Genomic DNA, 17,398 nt, shown 5'->3' with positions numbered 1-17,398 from the left:
AGTGTACAATAAAACAACGGAACAAAATTTAGTGTCTACTTATTGTAAAACCTTATCAGCACTTTTTTCACTAACGAAGAACATCATTGAACTTTATTACAATACTAAGCTCTTCTTACAATTAATGCATTGTTGGTATGTCATCCAAACCCTCTTAATACTATATTAACTTACGGTAAATGTATCTTAAAACCTGCCAAATCCCACATACTCTATGACACAAATACATACATTGTTTCCTATATGTAACTTTAATTCCACCAAAATTATAAAAGATTAAAGCTGTAAAGTCGTCCACCTTAATATGAAAAATTTGGTTTCTATATTAAATTTTATATGGAAGAAACAGCCTGATTGTGTTTGGCGCCGAAGATGACGATTATTATATGGTCTTCCTTGGGACTGGAGCTTAATACATGACAAAGCACCTGCAAAGTTATGGCTTATAATTTTATGTACAGTATTTTGGTAGGTCAATAAAAAACCAGTTTCACTTCAAAAGACTCAAAGAATTCTTATAAATTTCAGTATAAAAGTGTAATATGTTGAGTATACTTTCTTGGGGATTTATGCATTCTGTACTATCAGTCTCAATAATTTCAGTTCCAGCCATTGTCTTTAATTTATGATTACAGTACTATGGTATTTTATTTAACTTTCCATACAATTAATGGATTAACATTTTACATTTATTTCCCACACAAGAGTTTTAGAGGGATACAGTCATGACGATGTTTTTCTTCCGTCTACTGTAAAAAAATTGTCTACATACAAGAAATCTGGAATTTACTCGACAGTTTGATTGCAGTTTTGGTACAAGTATATCATGACTGGCTGCTCCTTGCGTAATTAATCTAAAAACTAGTTGGGGAGGCAAAACTTCCAGGGACTCATTTACAAGGACACCAATCAAGAGGAAATGCAACAGGCAAGATGAAGCACTGAATAAGGGGGACATCTCATTAGTCTTGACAGAGTGGGAGCTTTACAAGGCTTACCCGGTAGTTTCTTTTGATACAGGTTCTTATTTTTTTTCCTTTCATTGGGATTTTAGGTTGTGCAGCACATCTACAAGTAATTTCTTTGGGTGGACTCTTGTTTCAATGAGTACAATGTTGTATTTTATCTTTCAAGTGATGTATACTCTGTATATTTAAGCCTTCATTATTTTATTTTCAAGGAGGGACAAACTTTACCCTTTAGTGGATGTACATTATATAACGAGGTAATTTTCAGCCAAATTATGCATCTTATACTTGTCAGACATGTAAGAAAACAAGTATTAGTATGAAAGAATTTGAATCAATCTCCTATGACTCTGTATATGCTATTAGCCAAGTGCAGTAAATAGTAATAATTACTCTAACTGTGTTGTTCTATGAAATGCACAACAATGTAAAGTACAAATATTCCTCCACACTTCTCAACAAACTTCAGCAAACTTGTACTTCACTAATCCAACCAAATGCCATATTGTCAACTTATTGTAGTGTACATTGTTCACGAGTGTTCCATTGGTGCAAAATCACAATCATTTACACTAAAAATATCTAATACTAAGACCACCTGTCCCTGAAATTATCCTATAGGCACTTAATTATTTGAGTACTGTATATACAATATTTAATATTTACAACTACATGTACAGTCTCGTTCAAGATTTTTCGAACACTGCTGGAGACAGCTGGCAACTCAAGGCCATTTGTTTACTATAGTACGTAGTATAATATAATACGAAACAACAGAGTCCAACCATTAATTAAGCAACGGGGAACTAAGTAACCAATCACTTGAACATCCATTCATAATGTTTAGTGTTCGAAGAATCTTGAACGAGGCTGTACATCTCTGATCTTTTTCCCTAACATTCTTTGTTATTAATAATCATACAGGAAACATTCAAAACTTAATGTAATACTTTTCATTAACACTGTTAAGATTAAAGATATTTCTTGTATTTGATTAACAGGGTAAATTGAGGACCAAAGTAATATTGTACCATATATGAAGCAATGATTCTAATACAGTGTTATTTTTAGATCACATAAAACTCTAAAAATAAAAAGATTACTTTAAAGATTGGCTTAGGATCCTGGACTATTAGTTAACCTGAGTTCTGGTTTATTTATACTTAATAACTCAACCTTTAACTCCACTTCATTGTAAATTACTATAAAATGACTTTAAAGGAAAACTAATTTGCTGTGTGTTACCATTCTTTAATATCTAATAATGTGTTATGGGATATATTATTTTTAAAACTAATTGCATTGTTATGTCATTACTTATTCCTTTAAGTCCACACTGACACACCAATCCCTGCACAAGGTGATGCTTTACATACACACATAAATCTTCTGAGAACATGACTGGCTGATGGGGCAATATTTTTCCTTGACATGTTTGGACAAGGATGGAAAAGTGAGGTGTCAAAACTGATAGTAATTGCTTTGGTAAATTTCAGAATCAGAAAAAATGTAGTACTGTATCTTTAAAAATTGAAACATGCTTGTAATAAAGAACTTAAAAATCAAATAAATTGCTGATATGGCTAATAAGTTAAAAAATAATTTGAATACTCTATGACTGTTTTCATTGTATAAATATCACATTTAACTTTCAACAACTGGATATTGGAAAAATTAAACAGATGTAAAGTAATTGGGTTATTAGGTGTGCTAGTTCCCGATGACTTGGATGTAAACGTGTGTGTGCGGTATATAACATTTGGTAAACGTGACGACGCAGCACATGGACAAGATGGACAATTGGCAAAACAAAATAATGACACCTGTTGAGTGATGGTCTCAGCCTGGTAAACAATGCAGAGGCTGAAATAGTTCATAGCCCTAATGCTTTCTCTCTGACAATCTTCTGTACAGTACTAATAAATAATAAAGTTATATTATTCAAAGAACTACATAAACTTTAACCCCACTTAAAATAAATGTATATGTATATATAATAATGTACTCTGCATTACTGTACTGGACTCTGGAAAATATTTAGGTACTATTTCAACATTTGGAAAAAGAGAAGAGATTCCTAATCCGAACAGGCTCTACTTCTGGTTACAAACAGCTTCATATATTCATAATCAGTCTTAAGATGTCAAGATTTTGTTTTTGCCAAATGTTGTTCATGATATTTTGTCTAGCAGATAATGCTCTACATCTTTCAAATGTAGGTCTCGATTTTAACTACAAAAATAACCTCCGATTCGACCATTACTCGATATGATTCTACAAAATATAGGTACAATTAAAGTGTCGTCCAATCTGCACAAGAAATGTTCCGACAAGGTGAGTCATACTGTACTGTACTGTCAAGATAAAACGAAAATACAAGACGTAGGATGACTTTTACATTTCCTGTTACTGGTAAACAATTACTGTACAGTATTTAGTTAACAAACAATTCTCTAGTATATACAATTCTATACAGTCTCTCCTCGACTTACGACATATTCGACTTGCGACAACCCGGACATACGACAGCCATGGTCGTATAAAATATTTTTCACATTACGTATTTTAGAGTCCCGATATTAGTGATCGCGCTGTGTACTGACAAAATTTTCGTTTGTAATTCCCTTTAAAATGGTTGGCAAGCGTAAAAGTGAGTTCTCGTGGTGCTGAGAAGAAAAAGAGACACCCATTTTAGAATTTCTTTGTAATATTTTTGCCTTTTCAACTTACGACCAATTTGACTTACAACCTGGTCGTCAGGACGGAACCCCGTCGTAAGTCGAGGAGAGACTATATATCTACACAGGACCAAGAGAAATTCCTGTTGTTACTACCAAGAAAGATGGAGAAACATACTTGCAATGACCAACTACATTACAAGAAGGAAATAATAGTTACTTCCTTACAAGTGGCAATGATACTCTAAACAGTAACAGTGAATAACTGTTAGAAGTGTTATGAGTGGAGGATTATCTTCAACTTTACTTTAAAAATTGTGCCTTAGTATTTCAAGAAAATAATTTGATTGCCAATACTCACATTTAAAATTCATCCAAAGTTACAGATATATTGTGCAACCTTATCACCCCACACCTATCTGCCAGCTCAGATTTCAGCATACTATACGCCTTGGTCAGCAGTTAAACCCTTTCGTCACCAACAATTTGACGAGCAATAAGTTCTTTCATGATCTCATTAGAGCCACCATAGATACTCTGAACCTTGGCATCAACATACGACTTGCATATGGGGTATTCCCACATGTATCCCCAACCTCCATGGAGCTGCACACACTGGGAACCAATACGGTTCTGCATGTCTGACATCCTGTAACAAAAAGTGATTTACTCTTAACTACATACCACTCTTTAGGTTAAGTGAGAAAACTCCATTATTGTGTTATTATACAGGTAATTGAATTACACAGAGAGAAGAGCATTCACCAGATGAGCTAAAGAGTTTTCCCCATATACAGTATTCTGTTATTTTACATGCTTGTCTATGATTTCATAAGAATATTTACTGCAAAAGTATATTTTAAAAAATTTTAAAACTTATTTATTGTGCATAGAAAGATCATCATCCCAATGTTTTCATAGCTGGGTTTAAGGATTAAAGAGCATGGATACAGTTAGCAAACACATCATCTGGTCAAGCCTGGGATCAAGGAGACTCCAGGTACCTGATTTAACTCCACCGACCTAGTAATCAGATTTCACATGACCCACCCGTTTTCCCATAACTTGACCTAAGAAAAGTGACCGCAATAATCCTTTTGCATAATTTATGGTCCTGACTTGATTAAGACATCAACTGCTACTCTTGTTCTCCCTTAACATCTGGCCCAAGGTGCTGTACTCGGTCATCTCTTGTGCTGGCACTGGACAATGAATGTTATATGCCACTCCCTTATTAACACAGCCTAGTCTTCTATGTAATGTCTTTGCACTGCCCCTAATCAATCATATGGAACCCTCATTAATCTGTCATATGGGACCTATTATCACAGTTTAAATTAAAATTAATTTATACTTACCAATATTTACACATTGATGCCATACTACCATCAAGCTTGCCCATGTTGTGTAAGTCAATACACTGATCGGTGAAGGCACGAGAGATACATATTTCTGTCTTCATCTCTGCCAGTTTGTGTTGAATTGTCTGAAAAGCACTAATATTAGTTAAGTTGCATCTGAATAGTGTAATTTTTTGTTATTAATTACATGAATGCCAAAAGTCTCAACTGTATTGATGCACAGTACAGTAACACAAATGCCTGAGATTTTAAAACTTTTTGTTACAGGTGCAGAAAGAATTTATTCCAGGTCCCTCATATATTATAAGTACCTACCTAAAATATTCTCACCAAATTCATGCAAATGTTGGAAATGGCCCTGTATCACCTAAAACCCAGTCCTGTACACACCTTTCATTGATATACATATATTCTCATTCTGTAGCCATTTCCACTTCACGCACATCTCTAGTCACTCCCATGTATACTTCTCTTGAATCACTCCCATGTATAGGTCTCTTAAGTCACTCCCATGCACTTTCCCAGAGTGCCCTTAACACTCCCAGAGCACAACACCAGATTCTAAAACTAAATGGTTGGCGGACATTCACTAAATTTGGATACCATAATTATATCTATTTTGGAAGTGATGAAGCCATGGGGTTAGGTTCATACTTAACTGGTAATGAATCATCTGGTGACAAATCATTCTAAACTCATCAGTACCCAAGCCTTTACTTCTGTATGATGAGAGAAGAGCACCACCCACCTGAAGGTTTGACAGTGTGTTGCCAAATGCTTTCCTCGATCGCAGGTACTGTCGGGTCTCCTCCAGTTGCCATTCACAGTTAGCACAGGACATGATGCCGATAAGGAGGCGTTCCTGGGTAATTACAACGTGGGTTATCTCACTTGTGCACACGGTTTACCAATAGTTAGACATTCAACAGGACACCGAATATTAAACAAGTAATCTATATGCAACAGCTTTGTGAACAGAGAAAATATAGCACAGTACTGAATATATTTTTCAAAGTAGAAGTAATATCCTCTCTGACAACCACGATTTATTCTCAAGTAGCCTCTTTAACGCTGTGAATATACCATGACAATAAAAACAACTCTGAACTTCGTCTCTAACCTGAGGCAACTCATTCATAAGGTAGTAGAATCCATGGTTTTCTTTTCCTAACAAGGCAGAGGCTGGCAAACGTACATCCTCAAAGAAGAGTTCAGCTGTGTCCTGGAAGAAGAAATGAGAATAAAAGAAGTGGGAAATAAGCTGCTGTTGAACCATATTTAATTTTTCCCATTTAATCATGAGAAATTTTCATCTTTAATTACTTGACTTACATTAATAAGAGCAATAAGGCATTTTCATGCAAGTTCAATGGTGGATCATTCTCACTGACACCAAAAGCTTCCTCTGAACTCTGTCAAAAATGTTGGTTGTTGTGGCAGATTAATTATGATAATAGGCAAGCAATCTATTAACCACCCTGGTTTCAAGTCCCTGTTAAGAAGCCAATTTTCAATTTACATCTTGTGTGCCTGAACTAGTGGTATATAACATCTTCACAAGCATCTTATAAAAACTTGATTGGTTTTCAAATATCCAAAACACAAGCAGACACACTTTTCTTATCTCAACCTGTCGATGATGTGTGATAGAGGGCCCAATTGACAGATACCCCGGGTCACCTCATAAATTCCAGTGTACAGTAGTAGGCAAGCTTAAATATACGTCACATTGACAGGGCATCTCCCAAAGTCCATCACGAAGGGGAAACTAAGTCTCTCAACGAAGAGGGTTTCAAGGTTTCAAATTTCTAAACGGGACAAATCGTTCTAGTGCTCAGGTTTGTTTTAATTCCTACTCAGTTTGGTAAACCTGAGAAGTCATACCTATTAATCCCCACCTCTCCATGGCATTTAACTTGGTAGGAGTCTGCTCAAATTTGGGGATAAATTTTCACCTTTGTATCGATTAACCCAAGTGTTTGGACAAATGGCTGTACTGTACATGCTAACTGGCTTATCAAACTTTCTCACATGGTTTGTGGTCATATTGAGTGGGGAGTCACTTTGGTTGAAAGAAAATAACTTACCTGAGCTTTCAGACCCATCTTTTCCAACTTGCGGCCTTTTCTAAACCCTGGCATTCCTTCATCAACCAGGAAGAGAGAAATGCCATGAGCCCTGGTCTTGGCTTTGGGATTTGTGACAGCAACAACAAGAACTACATCACTCATATATCCATTTGTGATGAAGGTTTTGGAACCATTGAGGATCCAGTCATCACCATCTTTTTGAGCAGATGTGCGCACACCTTGCAGGTCACTGGGAATAGATAAACCATCATTAAGTCACTTGAGTATTTGTGGGGTGTTGGATAAAGGTAGAATCAATTTCATATTTCGTTCTTTAATACTGGTGTTGACTTTTCAACTGAAACCACATACCCGGTAGAGAACAATAAGCTAGGTATGTGTCAATAACCATTTTTTTTGTTTCCTTATACCCTAATTTCCAGCATAAGTGATAAAATTCAAAACTTAAGTCAATGATCCACATTCTTCTACACCTCAAATAAGAAAATAGTATTTCTCACCTGCCAGCACCAGGCTCAGTCATGGCAATAGCTCCAATCTTTATTCCTGCAGTCATATCTGGGATGTACTTGTCAATCTGTTCCTGAGAACCATAATGTGTAATATATGGCATAACAATCTGAGAGTGCAGAGCAAAGCCCGGCCCAGAGCAGTTCACATATGATCTGGAATAAATTTTTTAACTATAAACAATACTCTGTACAGCAATTCTATAAACAAAGAAATAGAAGCAGACAGAGAAGAAAGATGAGATGAGGAGAGAAAGAAAAAAAAAAATTATATACCTGTATATATATACACTGTACAGTACGTATACATGTACATATTTTTTTTTACATAAGCTGTCATAAATAACTCACATTTGAAATCCATGTTTACAAGTTAATAAAAGTCCACCACATTTCAAGACTAGAAACACTTTTGTCAACACTTGAAATCCATGTGTGTTGCCTAAAAAAATAGTTCATCTCTAGAGTTGTGCTTTAATATATCATCCCAGTCAATATAACTTTAATCACTTGCAAAACTATTACATGTAGGTAACTCCTACATCAATAATTATCACATTAAAGGTCTTTTATTTCTTCTACAGGTATTTTTGGCACATTATCATAAACACTTACTGTTCTTCCATGATAATTGCAGCATCTTTGAAGTCACCGCCGATCCCACCAGCTTCAGCCGGTGTATCTGTTCCCAGAAGACCTTGTTCACCTGCCTTCAGCCAGCATTCACGGGATATGTTGCCATCTTTTTCCCATCTGTAAAAATTAAACTGGGGCTGAGGGATAAATTAACACAGATTTACAGAAGATACAAGGAAGACCTGGAATAGCCTACTGTAATGATTGATTGTCAGACCAAACCTTACAGCCCAGAATTATGCCGCATATAACAGCAGGTACACCACAGACCTCGTGGTACCACCACATTCCGGGTTGACACACCTCAGGTCGACCCAAGGGACTTGACCTCGCCCGCTAATGACGTGAGCCGGGTGACCTACAACCGCACCTAACCAAGACACCTGGGCAGGGCAGGACCACACCTGCACACAGCTATCCAGATCAAACCAGTTTAGTGTTAATTGTTAGAGGTCAGAAGCCGGCTGGGCCGACCCCATATAAAGGCCCTACAGTCCCGTCCACGGGCATTACGATTATCATTCTGATCCTGGTCATACTGATTCTCATTCTGGTTGCTGTCATCTCTCTCCCGTTCGGGTCGTCACTCGGTTCACTAAGCAGAGTCACGCACGTCCCCTCCCCAGGTCGGGAGGGAGACCTCCCGACCAGACCACGGCATCGCCAGCTAAGCAGACTCTCCCATAGGAGGCAGCCCAGCCAGCACTCACTGGGCCTACGTCAGGGTACACGTGAGTCTTGTCAGAACGTCCTAGGGTGAGTTACCTACTGTGGGAAGTGTATTCATTCCGGTGTGTCCGAGAGTCGGTGTCAAGTAACATAAAGCATAATGTGTCAGTACCCCGATATAGTAGTGATATTAATGTGTCCATGTCATTGAGTGAATTAATAAATAGTTGTATCGAAGAGGTGTTTAACAAGTTGTCCCTTTAAGAAATAATACATGTGTATTGACATACGAGATAAGATAAGCGTATTGACGCTGAGTAAATAACATCCAGGCCACGCTACCAAGTTTCCTATCTTTACATCCCTACTCTCTATTCTTACTTATTTATGTAATTCTCTTCTTGTGTTCTGTATCATTATACTACAGTCTGAAGACCTTCCATACACAGAAGGAACACACACACATTATGGGTCGTTTGATGGCTAGTTACCCTAGCTTACTTTATCCGAAGATTAAAACACCCTAATACTACCTGGGTGTGGGGGGGGTGGGGGTTAGATTAGATAAGGTCAGGGTAAGTTAAGTTACCTTGTAGGTAGTAGGCAACTACCAAACAGGGAGGTACTACCGCCTGGGAAGATATTGGAAGCATATTGTGTTGTCTAATGGTAAATCCTGCTGCCATATGGCATCAAAAAAATTGTGACCAAGTCCCAGGTTGCTGATCTGACTTTCTGCCTCATTTGCACATAATTGCAGGGTTTCAATTGTTTCTCTTACAATTGACAACTCAACATACATACTGTACAGTATATTGTTTTTCACTCTTGTTTTATTTCTTTTATTTATTTATGGTTATTATTATTTTTATTATAATTATTTAATTTTCACTGTAATTTGTATTTATTATTATTATTACAGTACTATTATTATTATTATTATAATACCCCCCCCCCCCCAGAACCTGATGTGGGCCAGTTACCTGTGCTCGGGTGAGCTAATCCCCATAAAAAAAAATAGTTTTTAACAATCAGATGAAATAACTGGGGGTGCTAATCGTCATGTCAAAATAGGAACCTAATATTCATCTCCATGGGGAACTTTTTCAGGGGCTCCCTCACATTTTGAAGATAATTTTATGTGGGTAATTGTAACCAGGTGATTATTGATTGACAGCCTGACAGCTCCTTACAATTTTCTCACCAAATACCTAAATAAATTTGATATTGAAGGCATAAACTTTATTACAACTTGAGACATGAAACAAAACATACCATAATTCATGAGAGAAATGAAAATTCTTCACTCGTAGTACAGTATACATGTACTTAGGCTTATCTATACTATTATGAGACCACATTTATCACACCTACCTACTCTTCTAATTCTGCATTATCATCCTAAATCTTTCTCGCTAAGGTAAATACAAAAACAAGATTCTTCTGGCGTTATGTAAATGCTTGAATAGTTCTGAAAGATAAACCTACAGACCTACAGGAAACCATAAGGGAAAGTGTTCAGCGTGATGATATTAAATAACCATTAAATCTACCAAGTTCAAGAAGCTTAACATTAATAATCAATTCAGCGAGAGGTTGGCTTGGTCACTTCCTCAATGCCAGATATTTGAACCGAGCTAAAAATAAAGAAATATCGTCTAACTCTAACTTACATAAAAGTGATCCTACACTGTCACAAGTACTGGACAGAACAGTTTTCACCTGTATCAACAGATTTTTCATTTTTCTCATCTTAACAAAAATGGCTGGTAACATTGCCATTTTTCAAAACACATTTAGTACCTGAAGATTAGTTACCTGACAAGAGAGACTGTGAAAGACCGTACAGAATGGGGAGCTACCATCAGATAATCATGGCTAACACAAACAATTATGGAAAATAGCCATAAATGTTGATGACGATGATTCACTTTACTCACTGTGCATGGTATGGCAACACCTCCTCGTTGAAGAACTTCCGAACAGAAGTTCTCATTATGTCATGGTCTTCATTAAAAATAGTTCTGGTCCCAATATCTGTCATCTTGGGTGCCTGGGTAGTTGTAGGTCGATATGGGATGGCCTCTTCTTCCTGATGCCCTGTTGACGGCCCTCCATCACGCCTAAGATCAAATTAAATTACAATATAGTAAGAGTATTTCATAATCTGGGTGTACATAAGTGAAAATATACTGTGTGTGTGTGTGTGCGATGTGTGTGCGTGTCTTCATTTTGTAATTTTACTAACCATTTCAAGCATAATCTACATATGAGTTAGTTATTTCTGCACTAACAGCCATATGCTAAAAAGTGAATGAATCCCAAGAATTTTGGTATAATAAAATTACACCAAATTCTGTACTCTCAGGTTACAGAAACACAGAGTTGGTACATGTGGTGAAGTTTGTTTACATTTTCAGGCGAGTACAGTAATAAAATATTAAAATACAAGTGAAAACATTGTAGTACCGGGGATATTTTTTTCTGTTTAGCCTATCCTTCAATCACAAATTACTTGTTAGCGGGCAGGGCATGAAAGAAGGGGGAAATAAAGGGGTAAAAACACTGTGAACAATGATCATAAGGTAGTAATTTCACGTCATGTTCTATCTAGGTGAAGCAATAAATTACTGCATTTACTGTAATTATAGCGCCATCAGATCTCCAGTGGCAATCCTATTTTAGTTCACACCGTCTGCTATATGGGAGTGTCCGCAGTCTTTGTTTACATGTAAAAGACAAAGACAATCTCGTCAGGCGTGTGTATTACATTTTTTTACATTGGATTGAATGGTGTTCATTTTTTTAGAGATGTTGTTTCGATGATAGCCAGTAAGAAAATTGAAACGACAATACAAAGGTTAGGTAGGTTAGGTAAAGTTAGGTTAAGTCAGGTTTTAGTAGGGTCTGTGTATCCTCACTTTCATTTTCGTATTCAGTATCATGCAAATAGTAACTCCTGAAATCTGGGTTCCATTCCTTAAGTTATTTCTGGTGTAACAGTCTCCTCCACCTTTACCGAATTCATTAATCTGGATCAGCTTTAGTAACAATGACCAATCAAAATGAACGGTGGACAAGTAGCAATAGTAAGTGGACAAGTAGCAAGAGTAAGTGGACAAGTAGCAATAGTAAGCGGACAAGTAGCAATAGTAAGTAAAGGTGGAAAGAAATCTACCCTACAGTGAACAATAATTGAGAAAATTACTAAAATATATCTATGAGGGATAATTTCCTTACTGTACGCACGTATGACCGTTCCCAGACTATCCTACATTAAATCGGATTAAAGATTTTTTTTATTATATTTTATACCTTATCTACGTACTAACTGAACCAATGTGTACTTGTATGGCAATCTTACCCAATAAATATCCATCTATAGTTGCCATCATCACTAACTACAAGGGAACACATCAGGCTGTTACATACTTTTTATTACAGGAAACTTGTCTCTTGGAGAGTTCACTTCCATGTCATCTTGGGTGATTAAAACATTTTACATGAGACCAATCCTTGCAAAACTAGGCCATCACGTCAACATACTGAATTACTTTCACTAATTATTCTCAGGCACTATACAGCTCGAGTCTAATTTCTTACTTGTCTGTCGTGCCCACAGTTCTGGCTCCAGTTGGTCTTGCTAGAGTAGAACGGGACAGCAATTGGCGACACAGGTGAGAGGTTCTGCACAGCTGAGCCATGTTAGTGCTTCCTGTAAGTACGACGTCCTTCAGCAGACTACCAACACCGGTCCACCACTACCGGTACCAAGGTCCACCAATAATCTCTGATGTACCCTACTGGACCTCTCGGATGCTCTTCAGGGTTGCCAACTCGAATTTTCAAATGTCGCTAGGCTGGTACCTAAAAGTCGCTAAATGTTGCTAAATCTTCCATGGAAAGTCGCTAGCTATTATTCCCCCCCTTCAGTAATTTGATGCAAATAATATTTTCATAATGCCGACTATAATGGACGGAGTATAAATAAAATGCATTATGTAAAAATAAAAATATTATTTTTTTTACAGTTTAATGTGCACACTTACCTATTATTCAATAGTAATTGCATCCCAGTCCTCTCCGTAGTCGTCGGCAGTGTGAACAAATGTAGAGCTGGAAGCATGTGAAGTGCTTGGTTCAGGTTCTCTTGTAACTGTATGCCTCCACAGTCCCTATCTTTCTTAAAATATCACTAGGAAGTTCATAACTTGCACAACAGGTGTTCTGTCTTTTTAACCCATACTTTATTGTAAGAATTGCCTTTAATGTCGATAGTTTCATTTTGTTGCGCAATTTTGATTTCACAAAGTTCATATTACTAAATGTGCGCTCTACATCTGCGTTTGAATGCGGAAGAGATAAGGCAGCGAGTGCAATTTCAGCCAGATCATGGTAAGGGTTTTCACCGGTCGCATCTCTGTAATTTGCCACTTCTGACCACAATTTTAGGGTGTTAGATGCATGGACGGGCTGACATCAAGTGATCATGATATAGACGTGTCCCTCCTTCTGTACCACGACCCGTTCAAATGTATTAAACTTTTCTTATTATTTATTGTCCCTGTAACCCCGTTGCTATATATTATGGCTCGAAATTAGGAAAACTGAGTTTTCATGGACAGTCCAAAAGTATCCAGAAAGTCGCTAGATTTCTGAGGATATCTCTAGATTTGCGACAAGTCGCAAATCGCTCTAAAATGTCGCTAGAAAAAAACAAAAAGCTCTAGATCTAGCTACAAAGTCGCTAAGTTGGCAACTCTGGTGCTCTTACATATAAGGTGGCGCTCTGCCAACTATACCGTCGCTTGCTTAATATAGTATACCTATATTTAATACTATAACTTATATGAACTGTTTCGGAAAAATATATTATAAACAATATTATATATTTAGCCCACACTATACCTAACGTAACCTAACTCTTGACAAATTCAATGTAAAATAAATAAATTTTACATCTTTTTGCATAACTATTATTAAACTAACATAAAATATTATAATGTAAGTTATTTTGAGTTAATACAAGCAACGGAAACCTATATTAACTTAATCTAACCTAACGTAATCTAATTCTGAACTAAATTCTAGGCAAAATAACACTAGTACAGTAAATACAACATTTATCAACTAATCCTTGGTCTACTAACCAAACTCCATCTAATGAAAGTTATTGGAAGTTACACAATTACTTTTTACTTTTATCCTCTTCATCACTGATCGGCTCGTTAGCCGCTTGGTCGGTCGGTTGCAAGGTTTCTTCCGGCATATACCAAAAGAAACAAAATCCAGTAAGACAAATGATAATAGGTTACACCGACAGGCGACAGCGGGTCCCGCCTGTGACATCACAATGGCAACCTATTTTCTGCAATTTAATCATGTTTCACTTCTAAATTAAGCTAGCTGAATGTTTCTTTCTAATTCCCCGAAATACTTAAAAAAAATAAATTGCAAAAGGGGGATATGATCAAAGTTGATAGAACATGTTGGCCGGCAGTGGGAGGAGCTTGTGGTTCACGACCGTGGGAGGAGCTTGAAAAGTAGGTTGTGCTGGATGACCCTTTGGCCGGCTTACATCTTGGGCCGTTAGCCACCAGTCTTGCTAAGTTCCAGTGGAAAGGAGTGTCTTCAGTTGGGCTGTGAACAAATTGAAAGTTAGTAGTACACAGTGGTTATATTTTTCTGATAATTGAAGTGTTTCAGTATATGAAATAGGCTCGTTTATAATAATAATAATAATAATAATAATAATAATAATAATAATAATTAACGGTTTATTGAAAAAGTTCTGCAGCCCGAAGGCTGAAAATATACATTGGACATAAATGACTTATTACATACATTGGTGGTTTAACAAAAGCCTTCATTAGAGAAAGGTAAAGGAACATACAGTGAACATTCAGATTATTGTAGGTGTTGAACAGCAAACTCGTAGTGTAGTAACTCCCTCCCAGATGGTGTTAGGAGGGACCTCACGTGGTGTAGTAGTTCCCTCACAGATGGTGTTATGAGGGGCCTCACGTGGTGTAGTAATTCCCTCACAGATGGTGTTATGAGGGGCCTCACGTGGTGTAGTAATTCCCTCACAGATGGTGTTATGCGGGGCCTCACGTGGTGTAGTAATTCCCTCACAGATGGTGTTATGAGGGGCCTCACGTGGTGTAGTAATTCCCTCACAGATGGTGTTATGAGGGGCCTCACGTGGTGTAGTAATTCCCTCACAGATGGTGTTATGCGGGGCCTCACGTGGTGTAGTAATTCCCTCACAGATGGTGTTATGAGGGGCCTCACGTGGTGATAGTTATTCCCCCTCACAGATGGTGTTATGAGGGCCTCACGTGGTGTAGTAATTCCCTCACAGATGGTGTTATGAGGGGCCTCACGTGGTGTAGTAATTCCCTCACAGATGGTGTTATGCGGGGCCTCACGTGGTGTAGTAATTCCCTCACAGATGGTGTTATGAGGGGCCTCACGTGGTGTAGTAATTCCCTCACAGATGGTGTTATGAGGGGCCTCACGTGGTGTAGTAATTCCCTCACAGATGGTGTTATGAGGGGCCTCACGTGGTGTAGTAATTCCCTCACAGATGGTGTTATGCGGGGCCTCGTGGTGTAGTAATTCCCTCACAGATGGTGTTATGAGGGGCCTCACGTGGTGTAGTAATTCCCTCACAGATGGTGTTATGCGGGGCCTCACGTGGTGTAGTAATTCCCTCACAGACGGTGTTATATGAGTGAGGTGTGGTCCCAGGCCTTCCTATCGTAGACGGATTAACACATCGCTGGTTATCACGGGCCGTTATCACTGGGTACCTGGGACCTCACTGTGTGAAGGTTAACTTGGGTGCGACTGTTACTGTTGAGTTGTTCTCACTGACTTAAGCACTGTTCACCACTGTTCACCTCTGTTTAACACTGGTTCCATTCCTTTCCTAAATGAAATAGTAACTTCTGGCGTGAACTTGTTGATATTCCGGTGGGGAGGAGGGTTCAGGGGAGGGAGTTGGTATGGGCCAACTTAACAGTTGACCTGGCTGCTCCGAGAGGAGCGCCAGGTACGTCTTGATTTAAACGGCAAAAATTGGCGACACTAAGTATTCTGAAAGTTTTATGATAAAAATTATGAAATTAAAAAGTAAATGGGTGACGTGAAAGAGGCGACTGTGATGTAAACATTTGACTAAACACCAGTTAACCTGCAAGGTGTTGAAATGCAAAAAAATCTAGAATATTATTAGTACAGTTCTTCATTGCAGTAGAAATAACAGAGAAGACTATTATTAGTCAAGCTTAAGTGAAACAAAATTAATGGCGCATACCTGATGTAGTGTGGGATATAACGTCAACCCAAATATAACGGTAAACAGTTGGGGCGGCGGGCGGTGACGATGACCGTGTTTGATACAGCCTCTCGACACCAGCCAGGTAAGTTTACTTGGACCACTATACTCGAAGTTGCTGGTAATTTTTTTTTATACGAATGTAAAAACGAGATAACAGAGATAACAGCAATCTCTCGTTATTACTCAGAATTTCCGATAAAATAATGGGATCAACGCCTTGAAAAACTTAAACTTTGGCGTAAATATAGCCTACTAAACTATAATAAAAGGGGAATACTGCATTTGTAATGGAAAGTGATTCCTCATGATTGGAATATTCCACCTTTGACAAAAGTTATCACTGCTTCAACAACCAAGGTCTTTAAAACGGTATCGTTATCACTCCCAAGCACTTGGTATATTGTCACTGCTGAGTTGGCATGGTTACCCACAACAACATCTGGAGTCTCCGTGGTTTTTATTTTTTTCCAGGGGTTAGCTCACCCGGGCACAGATCACTGACCCACATCGGGGCCTGGGGGGCGAAAATATAATAATAATAATAATAATAATAATAATAATAATAATAATAATAATAATAATAATAATAATATTTAAAAAATCATAATAAATTTTATATAAAAAATAAAACATTAAAAATTACATTAAATTTGTATAATAATAATAATAAAGATCATTAGTGAGAAACAATACCCTGCAATTGCGTGTAAATAAAGCAGAAAGTCAGATCAGCAACCTGGGATTTGGTCACATATGGCAGCAGGGTCTACCATTAGACAACACATTATGCTTCCAATATCTTCCCAGTTCCTCTCTGTTTAATAGCTGCCTACTACCTCGTAAGTCAATAACAGATTAGCAAATGAGTGTCAGTGTTAACTCCATATCATGAGGTTTAGCATCCACAACTTATTCACTTGAGAATAAACAACGCTTTAACACAACTCTAACTGAACTTAATATAACATAGCACAACCTAACCTCGCATAGCCTAACCTAATCTCTTTAAGTGTCACTTTTACATCCAACAGGAGCGAGTGTGTGAGCGGTGTAGTGCAGAGAAACACGATGAGATGTGTTACAGAGAGGAGGAGTACTCGGGCGGCCGTTACTCTCCTGCTGGTGGCTGCCCTCCTTTACTT

The 17,398-nt window shown here is 37.7% G+C and overlaps 2 protein-coding genes and 1 long non-coding RNA gene across 5 annotated transcripts in view; 1 reads left to right on the top strand and 2 right to left on the bottom strand.

The window, feature by feature from the left end:
* Positions 1-3,658: 3,658 nt before the first annotated feature.
* LOC121853660 (long-chain specific acyl-CoA dehydrogenase, mitochondrial-like) lies at positions 3,659-12,776 on the bottom strand. The gene is made up of 9 exons (XM_042347985.1): positions 12,515-12,776; positions 10,852-11,034; positions 8,222-8,359; positions 7,598-7,762; positions 7,095-7,326; positions 6,128-6,229; positions 5,756-5,869; positions 5,005-5,132; positions 3,659-4,295 (listed from the first exon to the last, which is right to left on the bottom strand). The coding sequence occupies exons 1-9, from the start codon at positions 12,613-12,615 to the stop codon at positions 4,109-4,111; spliced, it is 1,350 nt and encodes a 449-aa protein (XP_042203919.1). The 5' UTR covers positions 12,616-12,776; the 3' UTR covers positions 3,659-4,108.
* A 1,245-nt stretch (positions 12,777-14,021) lies between these two features.
* Positions 14,022-16,324, bottom strand: LOC121853662. Of its 2 annotated transcripts, none has more exons than XR_006086377.1 (2): positions 16,233-16,324; positions 14,022-14,551 (listed from the first exon to the last, which is right to left on the bottom strand). It is a non-coding gene; the product is annotated as an uncharacterized LOC121853662 (long non-coding RNA). The 2 variants fall into 2 exon arrangements; XR_006086378.1 differs by lacking the exon at positions 16,233-16,324 and adding an exon at positions 14,805-14,849.
* The window catches only part of LOC121853661 (carbohydrate sulfotransferase 10-like), a 10,505-nt gene continuing 7,582 nt past the window's right edge, over positions 14,476-17,398 (top strand). Inside the window, exons 1-2 of one of the 2 annotated variants that reach the window (XM_042347986.1) lie at positions 14,476-14,568; positions 17,288-17,398. The exon at positions 17,288-17,398 is cut by the window's right edge and continues 316 nt beyond it. In XM_042347986.1, coding sequence (XP_042203920.1) covers positions 17,325-17,398 — 74 coding nt within the window. In that variant the 5' untranslated portion in view covers positions 14,476-14,568; positions 17,288-17,324. Of the gene's footprint in view, positions 14,569-16,250; positions 16,339-17,287 lie in introns of those variants that run through there. The other variant, XM_042347988.1, reaches the window with a different exon arrangement.

Source organism: Homarus americanus, unplaced genomic scaffold, assembly GCF_018991925.1.
Source record: "Homarus americanus isolate GMGI-L3 unplaced genomic scaffold, GMGI_Hamer_2.0 scaffold4896, whole genome shotgun sequence".
NCBI lineage: Eukaryota > Metazoa > Arthropoda > Malacostraca > Decapoda > Nephropidae > Homarus > Homarus americanus.
Note: the sequence above shows the minus strand (reverse complement) of the source record. Positions and strands in the feature narration are given on the sequence as shown.